At 38.0% G+C, this 27,057-nt stretch overlaps 1 protein-coding gene across 2 annotated transcripts; it reads left to right on the top strand.

The window, feature by feature from the left end:
* The first annotated feature begins 703 nt into the window (after positions 1-703).
* On the top strand, positions 704-25,105 carry syncripl (synaptotagmin binding, cytoplasmic RNA interacting protein, like). Of its 2 annotated transcripts, XR_014032205.1 has the most exons (13): positions 704-932; positions 5,089-5,253; positions 10,025-10,143; positions 11,998-12,105; positions 12,217-12,330; positions 13,782-13,958; positions 14,553-14,688; positions 17,185-17,390; positions 18,316-18,465; positions 18,544-18,665; positions 21,896-22,250; positions 23,781-24,161; positions 24,556-25,105. XR_014032205.1 is itself a non-coding variant. In XM_081394352.1 (12 exons), the coding sequence occupies exons 2-12, from the start codon at positions 5,100-5,102 to the stop codon at positions 23,817-23,819; spliced, it is 1,680 nt and encodes a 559-aa protein (XP_081250478.1). In that variant the 5' UTR covers positions 704-932; positions 5,089-5,099; the 3' UTR covers positions 23,820-25,105. The 2 variants fall into 2 exon arrangements, 1 of the variants encoding a protein (XP_081250478.1); XM_081394352.1 differs by having other exon boundaries at positions 23,781-25,105.
* The last annotated feature ends 1,952 nt before the right edge of the window (positions 25,106-27,057 follow it).

The following is a 27,057-nucleotide window of genomic DNA, read 5'->3' as shown; positions in this document are numbered from 1 at the left end:
TACATGCATTTTGTTGAGATGTATTTTCTTCTATAGCCTTTTATATGTATATAAATGGTTGATTATTCATGTTTGTAAAACAATAATGTATTGTTATTCAGTCTATTACTAACTTTTTTTCCCAAGTGTATTCAAGTGTATGTATTACAAGGCTATAACATACAATAAACAATTTTGTATTTGGTTCAGTTTTTTTATAGGTCTAATAGAAGTTAATGGTAATCATACAAGAAACAAGCAGACAAATAAACAACCGAATTTGGTTCCTGGAGGCACTCAAAGCAGTCCCACACAATGCTTCATATAAGAGTTCCCCAGGAATTCTTAAACAGTCATAATTATGTAATAGAAAGTCATTAATTTGACTTTTCATCTAATGATTTCGATTGTTTAATCTCATAATTATGGCTTAGTAAGGCATATGTCATAATTTCCACTTTTTAAATCTAATAATTATTTCCTAAAATTGTCAGTTATGTCATAACTATGAAATAAAAAGTCAAAATTTTGAATTAGTATGCAATAATATCGACATTTTATGTAATACTTGTGACTTTTTCTGTAAAAATGAAGTGTTACCAACGATTATTGTTCTTATGTGGTGGAAATGGGCTTCCTTACGATAGATACAGTACAGTTTACTTGTTGTTATGGAAATAGTAAGCAACATGCTGTATATAGGCTACTTTGCAGTGTGCAGTGAGTAGTGAGTCAGTCTGTGTAATGTGACCCTCCAATGGCTGTGTGAGAAACCCCGTACAACCGGAAGCGGAAAAAAAACTCCCGCGGCATGAGTTTCGCCGCCATTTTGCATCAGACCTATTGAAAAGAGTGAGATATCAGCAGACACGGCGGGATCTGGCCACTTTATCCTCTTTCAGTACATTTCTCTCTGGATTTATCCCAACATAATCCAAGATATTAACTGACAGGTATGAGAACGCTCTCTTCAGATTTCATAAACGCGGTGAAGTGATGCTTTGGCTTTCCGTAGCGAGTAGAGAGTGATCGCACCGGCACGCGCGCGGCTCAACTCATCACATATCAGACGAGCGGCATTCTTACACATTTTATGCATAATTCACGGACTATTGTTTGCTTTCTGTGCACGTAAAAGTAGTGTGGTAAAGTCATGATGTGGTTGCTGGTCAAACACGATGTCGCCCCCCCTCCCTTCCCCTAACAAACACAGACACACACACACACACGTTGTCAAATAAACACATTTATCACGTCCAGCCATGACTAAAGTTTGTTGTGAACTTGTTTTGTTCTTTTGTCTTAAAAGAAGAAAACGTGTGATTTCTGATTGAAAGACTTAGTGGAGGTGCCGAAACAGGCTTTATCAGAGTGTCCACGTAGCGTGTGTGTGTTGTGGCCTAGCGAGTGTGTTCTTGTCATCACTGACACAACAAAGAGACACGGCCCGACGAGGATACATGACATTTACTCATTTTATCCACCCTGACTTGTGTTTGAAGTTGAATTTAAACGGTTTGAGTCTGTCGCTTATTATATAAATAAACGGAATCAGTCACGTTATTTAACAAAGTAACGTTAATTCATTGTCAACGTGAATGTGTCATGGGTTTGTAAACCGCACTGATATCGTGACTGAAGTGACCGTTTTCTCGGTAAACGTCATGTGCTCGTGCTCGTGAAGCGGGAGTTATTCGGAACACGTGGAAGTCTGAGTGATGAAATACAGACAAAACCAGAACCTAGGGCGATCTTTTAAAGTACTATTGCAAATATAATATACTAAAATATTACAATAAATACGATGGAACATGAATGCGATTATTATTTTCGTCAAACACGAATTTTCTGTACAGAATTAGCGTTGCCGGATTCGGCAAAGGAAAATAAGGGACCGTATAAAAAGGGACACTCGAAATATTTGCACTGGACCACATGGTGTATGTCATCTCGGTGTCTGCATGTAAGCCTGAATTAAATGCTAAAATGAATATCAGACATGAACACATTTTTGTTTAAAGTCCTCATGAATTCAAAATTCCTTTTTTGTGTGTGTGGAATATTTCAGTAATTGTATTATTCATGCATCATTATTGTTTGAAATATTTTTTTCCTCGTAATCTTGAATCAGAATAATTTCTTGCAGACATCTCTTCTCTGATGAAGAGGGCGGGGTTATAACCTGTCACTCACATGAGATCAGCCAATAGCAAACCACACCCATCCAATCAGTTCTCAACGGACTAAATCAAGCCACGCCCTACTTTTTTTATTTCACTCAGATAAATGTCACAATAGGATATAAAATACAGTCGCAGATGATGGCAACTTTAAATTGTTAAAATTAATTGTGCATAAATAATTACTAAATCTATTCTCACAGTTGACTCATACTTTACAGCATGTGCTTATCAAAGCTGTTAGTAGCTAGGCCTACATTTTAAAAGTAACATCAAAGTTGGTGTTTGTATATGTAAGAGTTCTGCCATTTTTTGGCCATATTGATAAATAAAACATACAATGCGGTGGGTCGATGCCTCATGCAGCCTCAATATCTCAATATGGCAAAAAAAGAGCTATATATCAGTGGCAGTCGTTCATTACCATGATATTATCTGAGACCATCTCTGTATCATAGGACTGCCACTTTCTGTGCCTCGGCATTATTCAGTATTTGGGCATTTTTCTGTTTTCTATGATTTACTAAAAGGGATGAGTAGCTTTTCCTCCTAGCTGCAGTTTGTAAGATTAAAATATGTAAAGTATGCGTGACGCGTGAGAACCAATGAGGTCTGTTTGAGCATCCGTAATTAGCATATTATGTTTTTTTTTTAGAAAGACTAACATTTTCAGACTATCTTGAGATGATGTTGCCATTGCGTGTTGCTTTGGTTTGCGTACTTATTCTGCTTATTGTACATAAAATACGAGACATTTATATCAGTAGACTCATTGACATTGACAGACAGTCTGTTTACAATGTCTGCCATTGTAACAGATATTTACATTACGAATGTCTTTATATAATGTCTATAAATACAATTACTGTAGTAGGCCTAGCCTAATCGTTATATTGGATATTATAGAGATAGATGCTGCTTTTTACATTTACATATGTGTACTGTTTATTTTGTGTAAATACACACATGCATGTGTGTATATAAGAAAAGTGTGCTATTTATATATAAAATATTTATATATAATATACATTTTATATATATATGCAAATATTTCTTAAATATATAGGCTACATTCGTGTGTGTGTGTTTATGAAATAATTATACACAGTACACACATTATGTAAACACAAACTTTTAATTAACAATTTTGAGTGTGATTAATCGTTGCACAGCACTACTACCAATAACAATATAATGCACTAAGGATTGATGAATATGAATATTAATCACGTTGTCAGCGCTCACTTAAACTGATTTGCTGAAATCAAAACAGCGATGAGAGCCAGCCAATGAGATTGCCGTTTGCGCATTAGCTCCGCCCCCTCCCGGAGAAACCGGCATATCTTCTGCTTGTTCTTAAAGGTTTTATCAGTGATTTCAGGCCCAAAAAAAAGATCACATTCATCTAATCTTTCCTAACGATCCGCTAGCTGCCCGCCCCATAAGCATGCTGTCAAAAAACGCGTCTCTGTAGGCAGCCTAGGCTCTGAGATCTGCACACAAAAACAAATGGTTTAGCCAAACACTCAAAACCAAAACAAATAGTGTTCCAACCAAACACCCTCCGTGTTGTGAGGTTTTGTGCTCGTGCACGGCCGCACGCGAAGTCAGAGCTGAAGAAGAAGCTGGCTCAAAACCTCACAACACCCTCCCCCTGTCGGTGATTGGTTGGAACACTATTTGTTTTGGTTTTGAGTGTTTGGCTAAACCATTTGTTTTTGTGTGCAGATCTCAGAGCCTAGGCTGCCTACAGAGACGCGTTTTTTTGACGGCATGCTTATGGGGCGGGCAGCTAGCGGATCGTTAGGAAAGATTAGATGAATGTGATCTTTTTTTTGGGCCTGAAATCACTGATACAACCTTTTAAAAGCTGAATAATTCCAGATGAACTCAGGAAAATACCGCAAAGAATATCGTCTACATGCAGCGCGTCGATTCTGTGACTGAGAGCGAAACTCTCGAGCGCTCAGTCAGTGTTCAGCGAGTGAAATATATCTATGCCAAACTTATACTTAGCCTCCAAAATCAAAGAATTGATTAGCCAGTGGCTAATGATAGACATTATTTAGTCGCCCAGAGTGAAGATTTAGTCGCATATGTGCAATAAGACGTGAACAAGAACTGAATTTGCGATCACATGCTGAGAGACGTATATATGTATTATATTGTATGTATTATAGTTAATTTTTTCAACTTTAAAGCGTTAGTTTCTTTCATTCGTTATTTTTCTGTTTGTTTTTTCTAAATACATCAGTAAAAATTTTCTCGCTTTTTATTTTTGTCTATTTAAATTCTATGTACAAACTCACCACACACAGTAATGGCCAATGACTGTAATTTGTTGAAAGCTATTTTTCTTCTGAAAAAGATGACACTTTGCACATGAAGATGGCACATTGTTTTAGAATTTTACAGTCAAAAAATCAAAATATGTGAAACACCTATTTTAGCTTCAGGTTGTAAAGGGTTAACCCCGAGCACGTCCCGCTCTTTATATTCTCATTCATGCATTTCATCACTCTGAAGTGTCAATAGTGCTATGAATACTGTGATATACATGATACAGCAAAATTTCACAATTAGATAATACCAGTTTAGCTCAACCAATTGCCAAGCAATGCTTCATTCTGTGGAGTAAATAGATCACATTAGCATTTAAAGGAAAAACACATGATCAGGTCAAAGAGTCTGAATAATTTTTGTTCTCTAAATTTTACTGGTAGTCACATTATGAATTTTATTAACTAGTTAAAATATAAAATTATATTTGGTGTCTGAATAATTTTAGTTTTGACTGTATATCATCATTAAACTCCTCTTACAGTGAGTAAACACACGTTTGTCCTGCAGTGTGTCTCCATCTCTCTTCTCCATCTGCTACTCAACTTTGACCCAGTTCTGGATTAATTTGGCCCTTTGATCTGCACAGGTCCCGGAGACATGGCCACGGAGCATATAAATGGGAACGGTACGGATGAACCGGTGGAGTCGTCGGCTGCGGTGCCGGTGACCCATTCAGAGCATTTCCAGACGCTGCTGGACGCCGGCTTACCCAGGAAAGTGGCAGTCAAACTCGACGAGATCTACATCGCAGGTGAGGCCGGATGCAGCTCACGCTCCAGGATTGCAGGATCGTGTGTGCCTAACGGAAGCAACTTCCAGTGTTTTCTGTGTTATTATTATTACTAGGGATGCACTGAAATGAAAATTCTGGATGCACTTGGCGAAAACCGAACCCGAAAATGACTTAAAAATGACTTTAAAATATTAATAACTTATTTTTAAAATTATTTTTGTATAATTGTATTGTTAATTACACTTTTTAATTAAATTCAATTATTTAATGAATCTGAAGAAGAAAAAATTAAGCCAATAAAATAACCACACTTTTATTTCAAGTAACACAAAAATTGGACAGAAAATAGGCCTATATTAAATTAATATATTAATATCAATATATTATTCTTCAGCCAGTTCTATGCAGCGGAGTCAGATTTAACATATTTATTTTTTGACCTATTACCGAAATAAAGTGTAGTCCTGCAAAGCTATTATTATTATGAGAGCATGTGAGCAGAAAGCAGGGAGAGGATCAGTGAACGAGAGTTTCGCCCAGCACGGCTACACACACCATATTACAGCTACACACACCATATTACATCTACACACACTATATTACAGCACGGCTACACACACCATATTACAGCTACACACACTATATTACAGCACGGCTACACACACACACACACACCATATTACAGCTACACACTATATTACAGCACGGCTACACACACACACACACCATATTACAGCTACACACACTATATTACAGCACGGCTACACACACACACACCATATTACAGCTACACACACTATATTACAGCACGGCGACACACACCATATTACAGCTACACACACTATATTACAGCACGGCTACACACACATACACACACCATATTACAGCTACACACACTATATTACAGCACGGCTACACACACCATATTACAGCTACAAACACTATATTACAGCACGGCTACACACACACACACCATATTACAGCTACACACACTATATTACAGCACGGCTACACACACACACCATATTACAGCTACACACACTATATTACAGCACGGCGACACACACCATATTACAGCTACACACACTATATTACAGCACGGCTACACACACATACACACACCATATTACAGCTACACACACTATATTACAGCACGGCTACACACACCATATTACAGCTACAAACACTATATTACAGCACGGCTACACACACACACACACCATATTACAGCTACACACACTATATTACAGCACGGCTACACACACCATGTTACAGCATAGCAGGGCTAGTGCAAACAGAAACAAGTTCAGAGAAATTTCATGTCGGCATGTTTTTAGCGGACTTTGCCTTTCTGGTGAGTGTGACTGGTACATGCGTTTGGGCCGTGAGCGACTGAGCAGACACACACACACATATACACACACACACACACACACACACACACACACACACGCACACAGAGGTTGCAGCGGAACATTGAGCAGAACGAGCTGCGAACAAAGAGCGGAGAGCACAGCACTTTCTCCCTCACTCACACACACACACTCACACTCACACACACACTCACACTCTCACTCTCACTCTCACTCACTCACTCACTGACACACACTCACTCACTGACTCTCACTCACATTCACTCACTCTCTCACTGACACTCACTGACTCACTGACTCACTCCCTCACTCACTCACACTCACTCACTGACTCTCTCACTCACTCACTCACTCACTCCCTCCCTCACTCACTCACTCACTCACTGACACACACACACACACACACACTCACTCACTCACTCACTCACTCACTCACTCACTCACTCACTCACTCACTCACTCACTCACTCACTGACACTGACTCACTCACTCACTCACTGACACACACTCACTCACTGACACTGACTCACTCACTCACTCACTCACTGACACACACTCACTCACTGACACTGACTCACTCACACTAACTAACTCAGCTCACTCACTCACTGACACTGACTCACTCACACTCACTAACTCAGCTCACTCACTCACTCACTCACTCACTCACTCACTGCGAACAAGGAGCGGAGAGCACACACACACACACACACACACACACAGCGGAACAAGCTTCAAAGTTGTGCATCTTGGGAAGCTTTGATCAAGCAGATCGGATCATATGACAATCAGGACACTGTTCGTTTACACTGTCCACATCACGTGGCTTCTGTATCTGGATATTAGACTGGATCTCACATTCCCGTGGATAAAAAAAAAAAAAAAAAAAAAAAAGATGGTTCTGGTGCAAAGTCGATCTAAGGTAGTGGGTTTTCTTTTAAAACCAGTTTTCAGTCGGGGGACATTTTACAAATCTCGCAAAATGAGGAGGATGAAGAGGCTGCAAGTGCTAATAATGTGGATAGATGCCGTAATGGAGACGGTACAGAGAAACGCATCCAAGAACGTTGGCAAACATTTCCGTATATTTGTAATGTATATATTAGTGACAGTGGGCAGGGTTTTGTGTGACGTCCACCTGTGAATGCGTTTACGTTACACTGAGATCTGATCACAATGCGTCCTCGACTCCCTCCGAACCTGAACACACTGATCGGACACATTCCCATCAGAAGCGCGTTTACACTTGGTCTTTTCAATTTCAATACAGGCCGTATGTTGATGCCAAGTGTAAACACAGCCAGAGTGAAACCTGATCGCTGAACACGGAGGGCCGCATATTTTCGGCTTATATTATCAGCCTTTTTTCTCTTTTGGCCAAAAAACGAAAATTGCCATTTTGGCCGATAATTTTCACCAGCCGAAATTTCGGTGCATCCTTAATTATTACTTGTTTTTACTATTGAAACTGATTGTTTGACTTATTTCCGCCACAGAATAGGCTAAGCAAGATAAACTCACAAATGTGAGGGGAAAAATGTCCAAATTGTAAGAGTGTGTGAGTGAGTGAGCAAGATTGAGTATGTGTGTGAGTGTGAGTTCGTTTGTTATAGGACAACTTAGTTTGAATAAACGAGCAGACACTGATTAGCTACTTGATCGCCTAAATTAAAAAAAATAAAATTAATATTTGTGTAGTGTTCAATGTTGTTATCGATAGAGATACGCGGATGGGGTATTAATTCATCCGCAACCGCATCACAAAACTCATCATCCGCACCAACGTTTTTTGACCAAATTTCAAAGCCGCACCCGCCCGCCATCCAATGATTGTTTTGCGGTCTATGGACGATGCAATGCTCTGCTGATGCGAGCCGCAAGAAAGCCCTTGTCTGTTCAAGAAAGGATGCAGCAAAGATATTTAATGCTAATGTATGAGGCAAAAGCCTACGCTGAGTTTCATTCATTTACGATGAGATGTGCTCTAGTTCACAATGCAATGCAAGTGAACGTGGCGCACCAGCGCCTCCATGCCACGGTTATTATATTGTCTGCTTATTTGCTTTTTATTTATTAAATACATGCAATTGGTTGATGAAACATTTATTAAAATTAAGATACAATTTGTACAAAAGGAAATTCGCTTTAAAGAAAGGCTTTCTACAAAACAAAACTTAAAACCGTAAAAACCATGTCTCCCGATATATTGCACATCTTATGATCCTATCTTTTATTACAATTGTTTTTGAGCTAAAATGTAATACATATCATATAGGCTATATACACACTGTTTCTTTTATCAAACATGTTTGGGGCCAGTCAAGGGCTAAGTAAACTGCACGATCAGTTATCGGTAATGATACGTTGTTTATTATTGCAAATGTTTTTTGCTAATGTTTATTATTGCAAATGTTTTTCATTTGTTTAATAAATCTCATAATGATGGCTATATCATAGTTATAGCTTTTATTTCTATCTCAAATGATTGGCGGTCGGTCGGGGTACTTGGCAAAGAATCAAATACAGTTGGAAAAGACGTAGACCATTAACAACACAGACTGTTAACAATTGTTTTTAATTAGTATTTAAACATTCTCTATGAAAAATATTTTAATAACACGGTTTTGGCGGTTATAGAGTTCTAATGATGTCACACCCCCCTACAAGAGAATGTGAGTGTGTTTGTGTGAGTGTGTGTGTGAGTGAGCAAGAGTGAGTCTGTGTGTGTGTGTGAGTGCGTTTGAGTGAGTGAGTGAGTTTGTGTGAGTGAGTGCTCAAGAGCATGCTTGATGTTTGTGAGTGAGTGAGTGTGTGTGTGTGTGTGAGAGAGTGTGAGTGCGTTTGTGTGAGTGAGTGAGCGTGTGCGCGAGTAAGAGTGAGTGTGTGCGTGCAAAAGTGTGTGAGCGAGTGAGTTTGAGTGAATGTGTGTGTGTGAGACGGCACGCGATGACTGGTCGGGAAGCAATGTGTAGTCTGACATGTTTCTTGTCCACGACACAATATTTTAAGAGTCAAAATCACGTAATCTGACACTGTGTCATCTATGTAATCTGAACCAGGCATAACATGAACTTAAAGAGAGCATGTTAGTAAAATATTTGTTCATGTTAGTTCATAGTGAACTACTCCTTTAAGAACAAATCAAACCGTCAAGGTGCATGTGACAAATGCACACATGCAAGGACATTAACAGCATCTGTGATTCGGTGATCAGCGCTTATAAAGTCTCACTGTGTCCGTGAGATCCAGTCCAGGCTCTGCTCTACTGTGTCAGATTACACTCCACATCAGCGGAGTAAAGTACAGCAGTAGTTCAGATCTCGTCTTACATCAGGATGTTAAATTTGTATCTTATATCCAGTTAAGTGAAGTGATATTGACCGATTGTAGTGGATTAAGTATGTGTTTTTGTGCAGGGCTCGTGTCTCACAGCGATCTCGACGATCGGGCGATCGAAGCGCTGAAAGAGTTCAATGAAGAAGGAGCGCTGCAAGTTCTCCTGCAGTTCAAAGACAGCGACCTGTCGCATGTTCAGGTATGTGTGAGACAGCTAAACCAATGCAGTCCCAGAACACTTTCATTTCACCGGGTTCCTTTTGATTAGCATGTTTTTGGCACTCATTATTATGACACATTATGATTTCTCTTTAATTGAGCTCTGTAAATCATAATAGCTAAAATGACAAAGCATGGATTGAAAAGTACATATGAACGTAATGTAAAAAAATACATGGATTGTTAATCAGAAATGTAATTCTTACACTTGCTGTAGCAGAAACACTTTTTTGCAAGCAACCTTTATCTAAGTTATCTGTAATTATCATAAATCAACTTGCAGTGTCCCATGGGTCCTTGAAATCCTTGAAAGTTTGTGAATCTGAAAAAAAATTCGAGGCCCTGGAAAGTTTTGGAAAATAAACATACATAGAGACAGGTCCTTGAAAGTGCTTGAATTTATTTTGTGCAATACGTTTTCTGGAAAAAAATCCATATTCACTCCGGTCCCCTAATGTGTTATTTCGCCAACACTTCATGGCCTATGCATACTAGCTTGCTTGATTTACACTAGTTAAGCGCATTTACGCGTTACTTAAGTGTTTCCTTCATGAGGTAGCCTACTTTGTGTTGTATGTTGCCATGACGTTCACGCGCTCATGAAACTACGATGGTACCTCAACGTTTGTTGTTGGACACAACAAGTGTGTCTCCAAGTCCTTGAATTTGAGGGTATTGGACCTAGAAAAAGTCCTTGAAAGGTCCTTGAATTTGAAGTTAACCAAGGTGTGGGAACCCTGAATAATGACGCGATATACTTTATATACTCTAGATACCGCTCCGTTAATAATCATGGGGCGGAGATATCCGTAAAGGCACTTCACCACATTACCAATAAATGAAGCATAGTTATGGTGTGGTGTTTAATGTTTGATGAAGTTTTGTCCACACATCAACTGAAGACAGCATTGAGTAAGAGATTGGCTCATCAAAATCAGAATTGATCAAAATCGAGAAATTTATATTTTCAACCCATCAAAAGTACAATAACACTTCATAGTCTTTACTATATACTTTAAATATAGATTAATCCTCCTTAAAGCTGCATAAGCTATTCAGTCGAGCAGTGATGGATTTTCTTTTTATCTATACTGAAACACATCTGATATTCACCAACTGTTAACGTTTACTTAATGCATAACAGACATTGTTTGTGTTCATTTCGTCTAAATTAACTTTTAATTGTACATTTTTTTTCACAGGCAAAAACGAGACTATAACAGTCTGAGACTAAAAACAGTTTTGAATGACAAAAACCATGACGAATTTCTATTGACATTTTCTTCAACGAATAAAAACCAGACAAATGTTAGGTAGGGATGATTTGGGAAGAGATCCAGTCAGAACTGATGTCCTGCATTTGTGGTAGATGCGCACATTTGAGTCGTAACGTGTTGATCTAACTGGCGGACATGAGTTGGCATGCGCTTGATGCATGTCTCATAAAAGCAGCTAAATCTGTGTCTGTATCGCATGTTCAAACTTTAAAATCATTCATATTAACAGGTTAATAGATGTTTTCTCCGGGAGTATATAATGGGTTTGGAAATTTAGGAGAAATTCTAAATTAATGCATTACAGTTTAACTTAAACCCATTATATTTAAGTCAGTGACTAAAAAAATCAGTGACTAAAATCTTATTGTATTTTGTCGACTGAAACTAAAACAATTCAGATGACTAAAATATAATTAGCATTTTAGTCTATAACTTAATAAAAATTTGCTGACAAAATGAACACTGGTTTACCAGGATATTTGCTCACTCCCATGCACTTGTAGGCACACACACACACACACACACTCCTGCTCACCCGTTGCTCATGTTTTGAACAGAATAAAAGTGCGTTCCTCTGTGGCGTGATGAAGACATACAGGCAGAGGGAGAAACAGGGGACCAAAGTGTCAGACTCCACTAAAGGACCAGATGAGGCCAAAATCAAGGCAAGTTTTTTCTCCCTATCTATTGTTTGTTCATTGATTGTTCTCTTTCTGCTGATACAGTAACTGCAGGAACTGTCTCACGGTCAAGTGTTTTATTTGCTGCCTCTGCAGGCTTTGCTGGAGAGAACCGGCTATACGCTTGATGTGACGACAGGCCAGCGCAAGTATGGTGGTCCTCCTCCCGGGTCGACCCACGCCGGGGTCCAGCCCACCGTCGGCACCGAGGTTAGTGCTCTCGTCGTCCAGAAAACACACATTGGGCCTGTTTACACCTGGTTTTCTCTGATCGGATGGCGATCTGATTTATCAGAATGATTTCATTCACACCTGGTCACATAAATGTGTTTTCATAAAACAGATATAAATCCGATCTTCAGTTCTGTGATCAGCTATTCACAGATTTAATGGAGTTCACGTCACCGAAAGCAACAGATATGAGCTGTATTTTATTGATCATCAGCTAATTTCAAAATCAAAGACCACAAGTTTTTCACTTTATAACATGTCATATAGCCTATAACACGCTCTCACACGTTTAGTTGTTAGCATTGTTGGGAGGAGTAACATTTACACATGTGGTTTCAACAACCAGATGTACTTGTCCAGTTTCGTCTGGAAAGCGTCTCACACCTCCTCCTGAAGTGGTGTGAGGGATCGGATTCAAATCCGTCTCGAATGCGTTTCGGAGGACATTTACACCTGGTCTTTCACGATCAGACAGCGATCAGATCACAGATAACGCATGAAGAGACCAGGTGTAAACAGCCCCTATTAGTTTGTGTGAGTGACTTATGTCTGCTTTATTCTGTGCAAGTGTTACATCATTAACCCTGTGAAGCCGGACATATGAAATAATAGTCAGAAAAATATATCTTTTGGAAATCAAAGTTTTATGGCTCATGTATAGTATAGAATATGGAGGATAAAAACCTCAGGTTTATTTAGAGGACCAAACCGAGCAAAAAGATGCAATTTGGTGCAATTGCTGATATTTATATGGACAAAACGTAAGATGAAATTTGTGTGCTTGTAATGTAAATCAGTGAGATGTTTATAACATTATAACAGACTACTTTCATTAAATGCATTTAAATATCAATATCTGCCAAGAAAATGTCTTCGTAAGATTAAATTTGAATGCTTAGTTTTATGATCAAAGCTCTGTAGTTTTAAAACATATAATGCAATGCAATACAATGATGATTGAGAGATGAACAAATAAACCTTCCTCAAAAACCTAATGATCATATTTGGACAGTAAATTTCATTGTTGCTTATGTCAGTGAAACGTTGGCTTTTTACTAACAAATTCATTGTTCCAGTTAACAGTCGAATATTTTGACAATTAATTTTGATATTTTTTTGTGGTAATATAAACAGACCCAAGGAAAACAATAGCCGTTCAAATGACTGAAAATACATATGAGGCAGTCATTTTTGGTAAATAAAGTAGCGAAAGCAAGTAACTTTCCTGACACTGATCATGACAGTCCTAGTTGTAGAAGTAGTTGACTCAATCCCTAGAGTTTCTACATTTCCCATTGCTAGGAAATCTGCTGAGAATGATGTTTATTTCAGTAAGACCAAATGACGGATGCACAAACTAAAGATGAACGTTTTCAATCTTTTTTTATGATGGCTAATGTTGGTCTGATGATCTCTTCAAATGTTCATAGATTTTTGTGGGAAAGATCCCGAGGGATCTGTTTGAAGATGAGCTGGTCCCTCTGTTTGAGAAAGCGGGGCCGATCTGGGACCTGCGCCTGATGATGGACCCGCTCAGCGGCCTGAACCGCGGATACGCCTTCGTCACCTTCTGCACTAAAGAGGCTGCGCAAGAAGCCGTCAAGCTAGTGAGTGACTGTCTTTACCAGGGGTGTAACGATGCCCTCATGTCAAGATCCGATACATATCACGATACGATATTATTGCGATACTCCCAAGACATATGATAAAAGGTTAACAAAATATGAACTGTTGATTGAAATGCTAAATTTGGTATTACATTGTGTGTGTAAATGAATATTCTTGGACTTGGTGCTGGAAACCCAAAGCACAGGACAATAGAGACGCCAGAATAACAATATTCATGATTCTGAAGCTGAAAATACTGAATTATTGTAGATGAATATGCTTGATCTCTGTCACTGACTAGATATATTTAAAATAATATAGGCCACTTTTACAGGTAACATCAGACATTTGGCATCATCAGGACACACACATATTCCCCCACTGCATTATTATACATTATATTTAACATTACATATAGTAGTTTAATGTAGTACTGACACTAAAACTCTTCTCACACACTAATTTTTATTTTGGGTGAACTATCCACGATACATGTTGCATTTTTGTATTGCGATATATAGTGACACAATATATTGTTACAGCCCTAGTCTTCACTGTTGGTCTCTGGATTCTGATTGTAATATTTCCTGCAGTGTAACAACAACGAAATCCGACCTGGTAAACACATCGGCGTGTGCATCTCTGTTGCCAACAATCGTCTCTTTGTGGGGTCCATCCCGAAGAGCAAAACTAAGGACCAGATCGTGGAGGAGTTTGCCAAAGTTACTGGTAAGTTTTGGTGTTCACTAACATTAGAGGTCGACTGATGTCGGCTTTACAGATTATCAGGAGAATCGGTGACACTTTACAATAAGGTTCATTAGTTAACATGAACTAAGAATGAACAATACTTCTTCAGCATTTATTAATCTTAGTTAATATTAGTTTCAACATTTACTAATACACTATTAGAATCAATTGTTGTATTTAAGTAAGGGTTAATGCCCGACAGGTGTCCATTATCAGGTATTAATGGACGACGGCGAGGCGTGCGCGTCAGATGGTTGCCTCCCCCGAAGTCCATTAATACCTGACAATGGACACCTCGAAGGGCATTAACCCGCTTATACCATGGTCACTTACGAAAGAAAGAAATATTTAATCAATTAATAATACTTTAATGTGTTTTAGAGTAAAAATCGTGAGGGTTTTTATTTAAGTCGAGCGCACTATTTAATATCTCTCGTATACAGGCGTTGCCAAGCAACGTGGCCACAGCGACCCGACCGCAGCAGTCGATCAGTGAGTTTGAGCCAGCGCAATCATTTAGAACTGTCATCAGGCAAATTGACGGGACGCCTTTCCTAGGTGTCCATTATCACTTTTTAATGGACACCCTGCAGCCAATCAGAATCGAGTATTCACCCAGACCATGGTATAATATTAGTTAATGCACTGTGAACTAACAATGAACATCTGGATATTTATTAACTAACATTAGCATTAACAAAGATGAATAAATACTGTAACAAATATATTGCTCATTGTTAGGGCATGTAAGTTAATACATTAATGAACCTTATTGTAAAGTGTTACTGGAAAATCAACATTGATAGTGAGTTTATAATAGATTGTAATAGTTTTTCTATTTGCACTGGAGGGTTCTAGCAACAATGTTACGAAGTCAAGGAGGGAAACTGCTTAGCTTTCGTCTTAATTCGTTTAATTAATTAATTCATTCAATTTAATTAATTCAATTTTTTAATTCGTTTAATTAATTAATTAATTCAATTTTGAATACTAAAGATGCCGCTTGTGCTTCATGCAGATCCCATCGTTTATTCTCTATAAACATGATGAACTCTCCGTTGAGGATTTATGTAGATCTTAAGTTAATCATATTTTCGTGTTAATAATAATATCAATAATGTTAATGTGAAAAACGAGTTTTCGTTGTGTGCGCAGTATTCTGCTCGAGTGCATGTACACAGTTTACAAACTCTTCTCTCTTCTGACAAAATTAAAAAAAGAAACGTAAGTGCGTCTTAAACACGAGCTTGGTATAACATTCATATGAAGGCGTTTGAAGATTTCCTTTAAAAGACCAGGTTGATTTTATTTTTATCCTTTTTTGTATTTCTCGCTTTGCTGTACATCATTTGTAAATAGTTCATATGACAATAGTAAAATAGTAATGAAGCATAGCTATTTTTGTCAAATTTATTTCATTTAATAATTATTAAACTACGAGTAATTACTGTTAGTTTTCTAAAAAGATTCAGTACTGTTCATATTAAGTGGAAAGCTTTTGTTCATTGTTTTTAAAAACTATTGGCTGATTAACAGTTTCTCAGCCAGATTTAGCACTTTTAATTGTAAAAATGAATCGGTTTAAAATGCATGAATAATGCTAGCGTTTGCATTGGGCCGCATGGAGACGGTCTGGAGGATGAACGTGACCCTCACTCAAAGACGACTCAAAAGTCAAATTGGTTTGTCTTCATGTGGATTTTACAATCAATCTTTACATGGGTGTGTGAACACACACAATGCTAGTGACTCGAGCTCAATTTTATGTTCTGTAATGTACATAACAGCGCAAGTATTCATTTCATAAAACGAAAAATTGTGTACATGCATTTGCGATCAGACGAGTCTAAATTGTTTTAAAAAAATCAGTGTGATTTATTTTTTATTTTTTTCCGTTTTGAAAATTGCGATGCAATTTAAAATCCGGTTTTATTTTTTATTTTATAAGAAACACCAGTTTTGTTTGTAGGACTGCACAATTTGTCCCACACTTTTGTGCTTCTATCAATGTGACTATAATAATAATACTAAATTAAAATATTAAACACAATAGGTATTACTATTATAAAAGAGTATTAAAGAACAATAGTGTTTGATTTTTTACACAATTCTTTATTTTCAGAAGTTAAAACTATCGTAATGCTAATAAATATAGAAAAACAGGGAATTAGCTGACGCTATTGGTGCATATCTCATGCTTGTGTGTGTGTGTGTGTGTGTGTCCTGTTTATTGGCACACATTTGAAGGAAGCGTCGTTGTCCTCTTGAATCCTGAGGTTTGCTACTCAACGGCAGCATAATTTGCCCTGTGTGTTTGTGTAATTGTTTTAAAGCATGTTTGAGTCCTGAGAGTGTTTTTTATTTTTATTTTTTATGATGAACTGAAGGGTTGACTATTGAAGTGTGATGGATTTGATTTGCCAAAAACGAGCTTCAGTTTTCCAGGAAATAACCTTCCTTCCTCAATCCCAACAGAGGGCTTGAACGACGTCATCTTATATCACCAGCCCGATGACAAAAAGAAGAATCGAGGCTTCTGCTTCCTGGAGTACGAGGATCATAAAACGGCAGCCCAGGCGCGCCGCAGGTTAATGAGTGGCAAGGTGAAGGTTTGGGGGAACGTGGTGACGGTAGAATGGGCTGATCCCATAGAAGACCCCGATCCCGAAGTCATGGCCAAGGTACGCTGTTTTCTGTTAGCACAATGCAAGAGTAGCATTTTGTGTCCAAAACATGTTGTGGCCGATGTGACCAAAGTCTTGCATCACAATGACTAATTTAATATAGTGAGTTAAAACCTAGCATGTCCATTTTTACTTTATAATTCTCTCACACATTCTTTTTAATGTGTAATACACTAAAAAAGTAAATATGAAGCATAGTTAGTTAGTCATAGTCATCAAGAACCCAATAATTAATGCATAGCTCCTGTTTCTCCATACTTGCGCTTGATAGGCGTTTAAAATCTGCAGTCTTTCTCACAAGCCCAGGTAACACAGTCTACGACAAGTCTTCTTACTGACTGACTGAATTCCTGAACTCTACTTGTCTTAGGTGGGGATTTCAGTGTTGTGTTTTATATCAGGTATCAAGATATCAGATGTATTTTGTCAAATATCAGATTATTTGGTCAGTTTCAGTGCTGTGATTGACAGCGCTCTTGATAAGTGGCTGACTCGCCTCTCTTTATTGAGCTACGACTGGAAAGTGATAAAGGCTGAAATTAGCAGGGTAATGAATAAAGAAGTATACCATAATTACTCAATAAATACACTTTTAAACAAGTCTTTGAATATCTAATAAGCATTTAATTAAATTAAACAAACTTTGCATTATGGTAATGAGAATAACTGCGAATGAGAAATAAGAAAACATGACATTGGGCATATTATAGCAATGAAAGTGAGTTTTTAATTACTTGAAGGGAATGTGCTTAATTATCATGTGAATGTTAGATTGGATGGTTGTAAATTGGCTTTTTCTTTATGCAAAATATTTCTACTTTCCCATGATTCACTGTTTTCTCCTCATGACAGTTCCCTCTCAGAGCCTTGAATTAGAAATGGTCTAATTATACTGAAACTTATGTTGCTTTGTGTCGTTTAGGTCAAAGTCCTTTTTGTAAGAAACCTGGCAAGCACAGTAACGGAAGAGCATCTCGAGAAGACGTTCTGTCAGTTTGGCAAACTGGAAAGGGTTAAAAAGCTTAAAGACTACGCCTTCATCCACTTTGAGGAGAGAGATGGCGCTGTTAAGGTAATCGTCTCTTCCTCTGCGTCGCTTTAGAGGCTGTTGGTAATTTATGCACAGATTGTGACCAGTGTTTTTCCACAGGCTCTAGCTGAAATGCATGGGAAGGATTTGGAAGGGGAACAAATTGAAATCGTCTTTGCAAAGCCACCTGATCAGAAGAGGAAAGAGCGAAAGGCCCAGAGACAAGCTGCTAAAACTCAAATGTAAGACTGTTTGTAGCCTTTCATGAGCGTTGTCACATAACTTTCTTCCCCTGAACACACATGGAGAAACATGGCAGCATTTCCAGGCTCTCTCAAGGTCTATAAATGACAGTGTAAAGTGACTTTAAGGTAACACTTTATTTTAGTGTCATTGTTACATGTAGTTACTATAGTAATTATTTATTTAGTAATAACTATTAATTATGCATAATTACATGCAACTAACTAGGGCTGGGTAAAAAAAGATTGATTTCTCGATTTTAATCGATTCTAAAATAAACATGAATGAGCATCTGAAAGTGTGTTAAAGATGGAGTACAACTTATCGAAATCCGTATCATGTGACATGGAATCGCTCAATCAGTGTTTCAACCGTGGAAAGACGTCAGTAAAACAGCTTGCAAACAATGTCATGTAACGTCACATTTACCTCAGAAAAACCATATCCAGTGACCATAAACTCGTCAGTCAGCGAGAACAGTTAACTCTAGAGAGGAGCATTTTGCTAAATATATGCACCTTATTACATTTTCATTATAATCTTTAATGTTCTTCCATATTTAATACATGTTTGAATAAATTTGGAAAGTTTATGACAGCCACCATTTAAATGTTTATATAATTTCATATAACTTTATTATTATAAAAATAAATAAGTGTAATTTAAGTTTGTATACAAATCAGTTAATTTTTACCTTTAATATTATAGTAGGCTAATGAAGCCTGTAGACTACAACTGACTCCCATAGTTTACAGCATTAGTGAAGAGATTTGTTTTCCTTGAGAAAATTTTCCATTTATTGTACCTGATATCCAAAATAATCAATATTGAATCGAATCGAAATCGAATCGAATTGCAAGCTTGTGAATTGAAATCGAATCGAATTGTGAAATTTGTGTCAATACCCAGCCCTACAACTAACCCTCAACCAAACCCTATTCCTAACCCTTTACTAAGTACATGTAGTTGCTTAATTTTACTCAGTACTTGAATGTATAATTACAGTGTAACAAAGACACCTTAAAATAAAGTGTAACGGACTTTAAAGTATCAGAACAAAAGCCCATATGACTAAAGCCAGGGACACAAGACGTATCGATATTCGATTAAAAAAACGCTGCGTATACTGTCATATAGATATTTTTTTATTTTTTTCCATCTATTGAAAGTCTAGACTAGGGTTTCTCAAACTCTGTCCTGGAGGACCGCTGTCCTGCACAGTTTAGCTTCAACCCTGATCAAACACACCTGAGCAAGCTAATCAATGTCTTCAGGATCTCTAGAAACTCACAGCTAAGTGTGTTTGATCAGGGTTGGAGCTAAACTGTGCAGGACAGCGGCCCTCCAGGACAGAGTTTGAGAAACCCTGGTCTAGACAGTCAAATATTTCTTCTGAAGAGATCACTTTATAATATGATAAAGCTTTTAAGCTTTTTTTTCCATATCTAAACGTTGATTATCAAGTGAGCGTTTTAAATGAGCGAGTCACTGAATCATTCATTCAAACCGATTTGTTCAAGAATGAGGCAGTTGTTTATGAATGGGTAATACAATTTTTATTCAACCTATTCATTCAAAACGCTGAATCATTCAGTAATGAAACACGGCTGAGTGTTGCTGTGAGATGCGTTATGGTTCTGCTGTGAACTTTGTTGAAACGGAACAAAAACAGTCAAAATCGCATCTAAAATGTAAATGACTTAAAGGGGTCATATAATGTTATTTTTGTACAAGCTAATATGATTCTTTAGGGTCTAAATGAAAAGTTTGTAATATACTTTAATTAAAAATTCTCATTAGTATTGTAAGAAAACACTCATTTTACCTGATCAAACACAGCTCTGTTTTCAGCACGCCGTTTAAGTGCATGTGTCTTTAAATGATAATGAGCTTTGCTCACCCCGCCCCTCTGTTCTGTGCGTACACAGTTTGTAATAATAAAACAATAACCATAACGCGTTGTTCATTATAAACGTGGGATTATGAATTATATTGAGAACGTCGTACATAGAAAACATGCTGTAATGTACCCTGAGTGTAAACAGCCGCATTCATCGTGAAGCGTGCAAGCGATTTGCAAAGATTAATATAAAGGTTAATAAAACGTTACACTCACTCACTTCTTCTTCTGGAGGTGCAGCAGGAACACGGATAGTTGGTACCGATCCTTTTTTCAGGAGCAGCTTCTTAGCAAAACCAGCTTTATGACCCTCGTTTGTAAAGCAGTCTGGTGTGTGAAATGGTTCGCACAAACATGAAAGCATTGCTGTTGATCGTGGGGAATATTCCCTTCGAAAACAAACTCAGCCACTGCGTCTTCAGCGGTTCGGATTTAGGAACATCAAAATGATGCTGTGTTCGTTATTACACCCAAGAACAGAACACCACAATCGCTTAGACGCCATTCTGCTCCTCCAGCGTTTCAACAATGCGGACTATGATGACAGCTCGCTCAGGGCGGGTCTGTGTTGAAACGCTGCTGTCAATCAACAATCGTGGGAGGGGCGTCCGAACGTCGAACGGCTTGATTTCAGACAGGGGAAAACATATAAGATTAAAAAAAAAACACTGGATGGATTTTTATCATTCTATGATGGTTGTGTACAGGCACTGCCAACACACATTTCAGTACAATCAACTTGTAAAAGTGCATGTGCCATTATATGACCCCTTTAATATTAACTACTTTTTTTATTGAACTGTTGTATGAAATCAGGGTCTCGTTTTCAATCATGATGGTATTCAGGAAAACTTTGGTTGTGTTGCTTAACTATCTGTATGTTCTCTATATTCTCTGTGTGCACTGTTTCTGAACTCCTGAAACGCCTCCATTGTAGTCTTGAGTTTCTTCCGGGAACGAACACATCACAATATTCCTCATTTAAATAATTCATACGCAGAATAAAGGGGCAGGGCCTGGTTGAGTTAGTTAGTAGTGTGTTAAACTGGTGGTTATGGTAAAGGGGCGGGACATTTCCCAAACACTCTCAAAGCGCTCGACCAATCACAACACACTGATCCAGCCGACCAATCAGAGCACAGTGTGCTTTTCAGAAGGAGGGGCTTCTTAGAGACAGGAACTAAACAGAGCGTTACTGACAGACTGGGAAGAGAGAAGCCGCAACAATGGAGAATATGAGGAAAATAATCAACATTCAAGCATGAAAACTTGATAACAGAAGACTGAATGAGGTCTAGTTTGTAAACCATGTGCATTTTTTTTCCCCAGGTATGATGAATATTATTACTACGGCCCACCGCATATGCATGCCCCAACAAGAGTGAGAGGCCGAGGCGCTCGAGGTTATTCCTATCCTCATGACTATTACAGCTATGAAGATTATTACGATTACTATGGCTATGACTATCACAACTACCGAGGCGGATACGACGATCCCTACTACGGCTACGATGACTTTCAAGCTCACGTTAGAGGAAGAGGCAACAGAGGATCCCGTGGCCCCACACTGTCCAGAGGCCGGGGCTCGAGCGCTCCCCGAGGACGGGCCAGCTTCTCCCCGCGCCCGGTTCTGGGCTCCAGCCGAGCCCGAGGATCCCGAGGAGTCCAGCAGAGATGTCGAGTGGTACGTGATGTGTGGGTGGAGCACTCCTGCAGTGTTGGCAGGAGGTTTTGAAACCCTGTAGGCTAGATTTTTTTTTTTTTTAGTCTTTTTAAAGTAGACTTTATCATGAAAAAGGACGTAGTGATCAAAACACATGTTTTGGCGTTTGTTTTTGCTTCCCCTCCTTTTCATATTGCTTACATATGCAAGGCACCTTGTGGACGAAACGGACCAAAGGTTTGCACTTTCCTTTCATTTATGGAAACTTAATTCACAGCACTTAAGTACACTGGTTTGTGTTAGTCTGCTGCATATGCAAATTGTCTTCAAGTACTCCCGAGTAATGAGGACTGGGCAATATAGCTAGAATATCATTGTTCTTCAGCTTTTTTATATTTTTATTTTTGCGCTAGTTATGCAACGAAACTCCAGCAGCGAAACAAATTCGGCTGAAAATGAATTTTCAGTTTCAGCTGAAATTGTTTGAAAGGGTTGATGAGGTCGATTTATCGTTCGTTTTGATGAACGGAGATCTTTTAGTCTGTTTTCAGCACACCGTTTTAATGTTTATATTTCAACAAAATGGAGTAGAAACATAATTAAACCAAAAAGTTGTATAAAAAACTGACTTGTGAATTTTTTTTTTTGAGTGTTGATTAAATAAACTTGATGAATTGATTAAGTAACTTATTTTTGGTTTTCGGCTAAATCAGAACTTTAATATTGGTGCTCTGAAATGGCTTTGGGTGCTTTCCCTTAAGAACCATTTCAGCAAAGTAGGTTCTCCAAAATGTAAAGTAAAACACTAAAAATCAAGTTAAAAACCAACCCTGCATGTTTTTTACTTAAACAAATGAAAGAATATTCAATCATCATGTAAATTTACCATTTAAACAAAAGTAAATCAAACTTACAAACTGTTTTTGCTCCTGAAGTTTAAATTAGAGGCTTTTAAAATGGCTGTATTAACACACTCATACGCTCAAAGACAAAGGAGGATTGTAAAACTAGTCAAAAGATTGACTCTTTATGAAGCTTAATGAGCAAAATTTATTGCTGCGATACTGTAAATGATCTTGCCTTTCAGCCTCCGCTCTAATGCATCTTAAATTGAATGATTTAATTGTAAGAGTAACAGGTGCAGTCCTGCCGCTGAACTGAACTGCTTTAGCACACGGACTCATATCGACAGAGATATTGGGTTACACTTCATTTTAAGGTGTCATTGTTATAATGTAATTATACATTTAAGTACATGTACTTACTATAGGGTTAGGGTAGGATTAGGTTGAGGGTTAGTTGCATGTAATTATGCATTACTATGGTAAGTGCATGCAACACATGTAACAAGGACACTGTAAAATAAAGGATTTAGCCACTGATGTCTTCATATAATGTTCCTTTTAAAATGCTCTGGTAACTGGATTTTTCCGAGACTTTGGATAACCATCTCCTGTGCTTTTGTTGTGAAGGTCCTGCATGAACCGGACTAATTATATACCGTTACTTGTGTTTGCATAAATAAAGCATGCGTGTCTTTTGTTCCACCAGGGAAAGGGGGTCGAGGCTGGTCCTGACCAGGTAGTATGAAGACTGACTTGTTGTATGGGGTTACACCGGATGCTACCAGTGTTCATAAGGTTAAAGCAAACTCAATGATATTCCAGCCTGTATTGAAGCATATCTCCAGTACTGCCACTCCCAACAAACCAATAAGAGTTCAAAAAAATCCCCAACTTGCCGTTTTCTCATTCGGAGCCCTTCTAAATAAATGAACTCGCAATTACATAGTCAACGCCTAAGCATGCCACATTTTGGGACTGAAGTTCAGACTCTCAAGGATACCAATACGTCAGATGTGTTTTGCACTTTTTCTTTTTTACTCCTGCGTTTGAAGTGGCTCAAAGGAGCTTGATGCTGATGTATATTTTTGTGCTAACTACATTTTTTTTTTTTGTGGGAATGTCCATGTCAACCTTAAACGTTTGGATTCTGGTAGAGAACATCTGTGGGGTTTTGGTGTAACCACCTCACATGGACAAGTCAGGCATTCCAGGAACGTGGTTCTTTTCAGAACTTGTCTTTTTAAGGGTCGGTTAACTACCTCAGTAGAGAGGATTCAACTACCCTGCCTGTACTGTAAATAGGGACACTTAAAAACAAAAAAAAAAAGCATAGGAGCAGGGCTTGTTTCTTATGAAATATGCACAAGGGCAGCAGCTCAGAAGATATTCTTAATGTAATATAGTCAATCCGCTGCTGCTCTGACATTGCAAACAGTAAAACTGGGCATGCAAATGAATCTCATATGATGAGCTGGAACAAGCCCTGCTCTTATCCTCCTTTCAACTGAATTAGCTGCCTTGCTTCTTCAGATTATGTAGTTACTGGGTGTATGATTGTATGATAGTTTGGAATAAAATGTTACTTTTGTATTGGCTTAAACATCACAAATGCACCCGCTGCATTTGCTAAGCCCTGCAGTGTCCTTTTTTTCCGGTCAGTTCTTGCGAACGCCAGTTCAATGAATTATGTAGGTTTTATAATCAATCATGACTATTGTCGAACGATCAATATTTTCAGTGGCTGCGATCACAAGCATGAGATGAATTTGTTTCTGAAGAAAAAGGGACACTGCAGCTTCAGTTTATATTCCATATATAGCAAGCAGGTGACCGAACCATTCAACCGGTTTTGTACACAGTTAACTCCCTCTCGATAAAGCTGTAACATTGCAACCTTTTGAAAAGATGTGAGCAGTTTTAAACTATTGTTGGTGGCCAACAATGTTTTTGCATTCCAGCAAATAAATTGTTTTATACTGTAAAATGAGGTGAGTGTAACTTATTTTTGTAATAAAGGTTTTGAATTCTATCTTAAAACCTGTTCACTGTCGTCATCTTGTTGTCTGGAAAGATATTTACATGCAGTTTGTGGAAGTGTTTGGTCATTTTGGGTCATGTAGAGTGAACTAATAGTACATTACACATATTTTTTGTATGACATACAAATGGCAATCCACTCCAAGAATCTCTGTGGAAAAATTAGGTATTTTTGTACAGTTTTGCTACATTATTTTCCTCTGCACTAAAAAAAAAAGTCGTAGAGATCTCAAATTTGCTGGGATGGGTATGAATCCCACCCACACATCTGTCCGACACTAGGTGGCTGTATAATGCATAACATATGATTAATTATTAAAGCAACATCAAAGATTCTTTTGTACCTTAAAATATTGTTTCCAAAATCGTTTCAGTGGTTCATCAACTCGTAACAGGGTGAACGGCACTTCTGCATTCGCTTTGCGACCCTCCATCGGCTATAACCGCACTATGCAAGTTTGCCAGATCGGGTAGCGGATCTGTAGTTCAAATGAGTCATAAACTACAAATTTGACTTGCTTTACGGCAAGCGTTACTATAGCCGATAGGTGGAGCCTATATAAAAAAATTGCCATTTCTGATGTCGCAATACATCATACTTTCATAAAATCATGCAACATACTCTACTTTGTCTGTGGACATCAGTAATTTCCAAAAACAAATAGTGTGCGTGTGACGGTAGGCTAAATTATTTACGACAGCGGTAATGGACAATTCCGCTTCCAACCTGTAGGGGGACCAAAGAAGAAAAATGCTTTGGTCTTGCTTTAAAATATTTGCTTTTTGTTCAGAATTCTCAAACTATCTAATGTTATCAAAAAGACCTTTTTAAAAGTTTTTTCAAATATCAATGCAGATATTTAAGCCAATTAATTGGCCTGGCGTCACCCATTTAATCTTATATTTGTTTGACGCATTGTCCGATCTTAATGAAACTTGATACACATGGACAGGAGGGCATTCTGAGGATGCATGCCAAATTGTGTCTAATTCTGCCCATGGATGGCACTACAATTAAAAGCCTGACACTGTCCGCAACAGTTGTTCAAAGACAGTTTGATGTATATCTTTAGGGCAAGTGTTAACCAAGCCATGAAAAATCAGTTGAAGAAATCAACAAAAAAGCCGCCAGCAGCCAATCACATTTCATCAAATAATAACTTGATTAAACAAGGTAACTGAGTCAATTTATGTGTATTAAATAAATTGAGAACTGGCCACAATTTGGTGTTATAAACAAAATACCCATAACTTTGGAAGTTTAATAGTAAAATGTGTCCTGCCTATAAATCCTTCAATGCTTCCAAATCACTTGTTTATAAGCATATCTGTTTCCTTATCATTTGGCAGATATGGGCTGATACATGTTTGGTTGTGGCCCATAATACTAAATTGGCCCGTATCTTGTGAGTGCATGAAGAAATGGACGACAGGACGGCTTGAGAGAACTCTTCACACAAACAAAAAAAGACTAAAGGCATTACATGACATTCATGATACTGACATGCCATTTATGCATCTTGTATAAGGCTGTCAAGTTTAGATTGAGAGAAACGTTTGTATACAATTTGGTAACCTACATGAAGAAAGTAAGTAGACATTTTGATAAAAAGGCACCATGTTTGTTACATTCACACACTTTCTGTGCATTTTGTGTCCTGGGATGTAGGGATCATGTTTCTGGCCAAAGTTATGGAGCCCATTGTTCCTCTTGAGCCCTGGGCCTTTCATCCTCCACCTTCTGGTTCATCGGCACAGCAAAGTTTGAAGATGTTGCTCCCAAGTGAAATTAGGTTTATAAACTGGATGAGACTTCAGTGCTTCCAAGTCAGTCAGGACTCATTTAAAAATATGACAGTATTAAATGATAGTTTTGAGAGAATTCATAAAAATATAAATAATAAGGCAGTTTTAAAGGGGAGTTTACATTAAAGCTGCTCTAAGCG

The sequence above is a fragment of the Scardinius erythrophthalmus genome (genome assembly GCF_964197995.2).
Source record: "Scardinius erythrophthalmus genome assembly, chromosome: 19".
Taxonomy (NCBI): domain Eukaryota; kingdom Metazoa; phylum Chordata; class Actinopteri; order Cypriniformes; family Leuciscidae; genus Scardinius; species Scardinius erythrophthalmus.
This window is presented reverse-complemented; position numbering and strand designations above follow the sequence as displayed.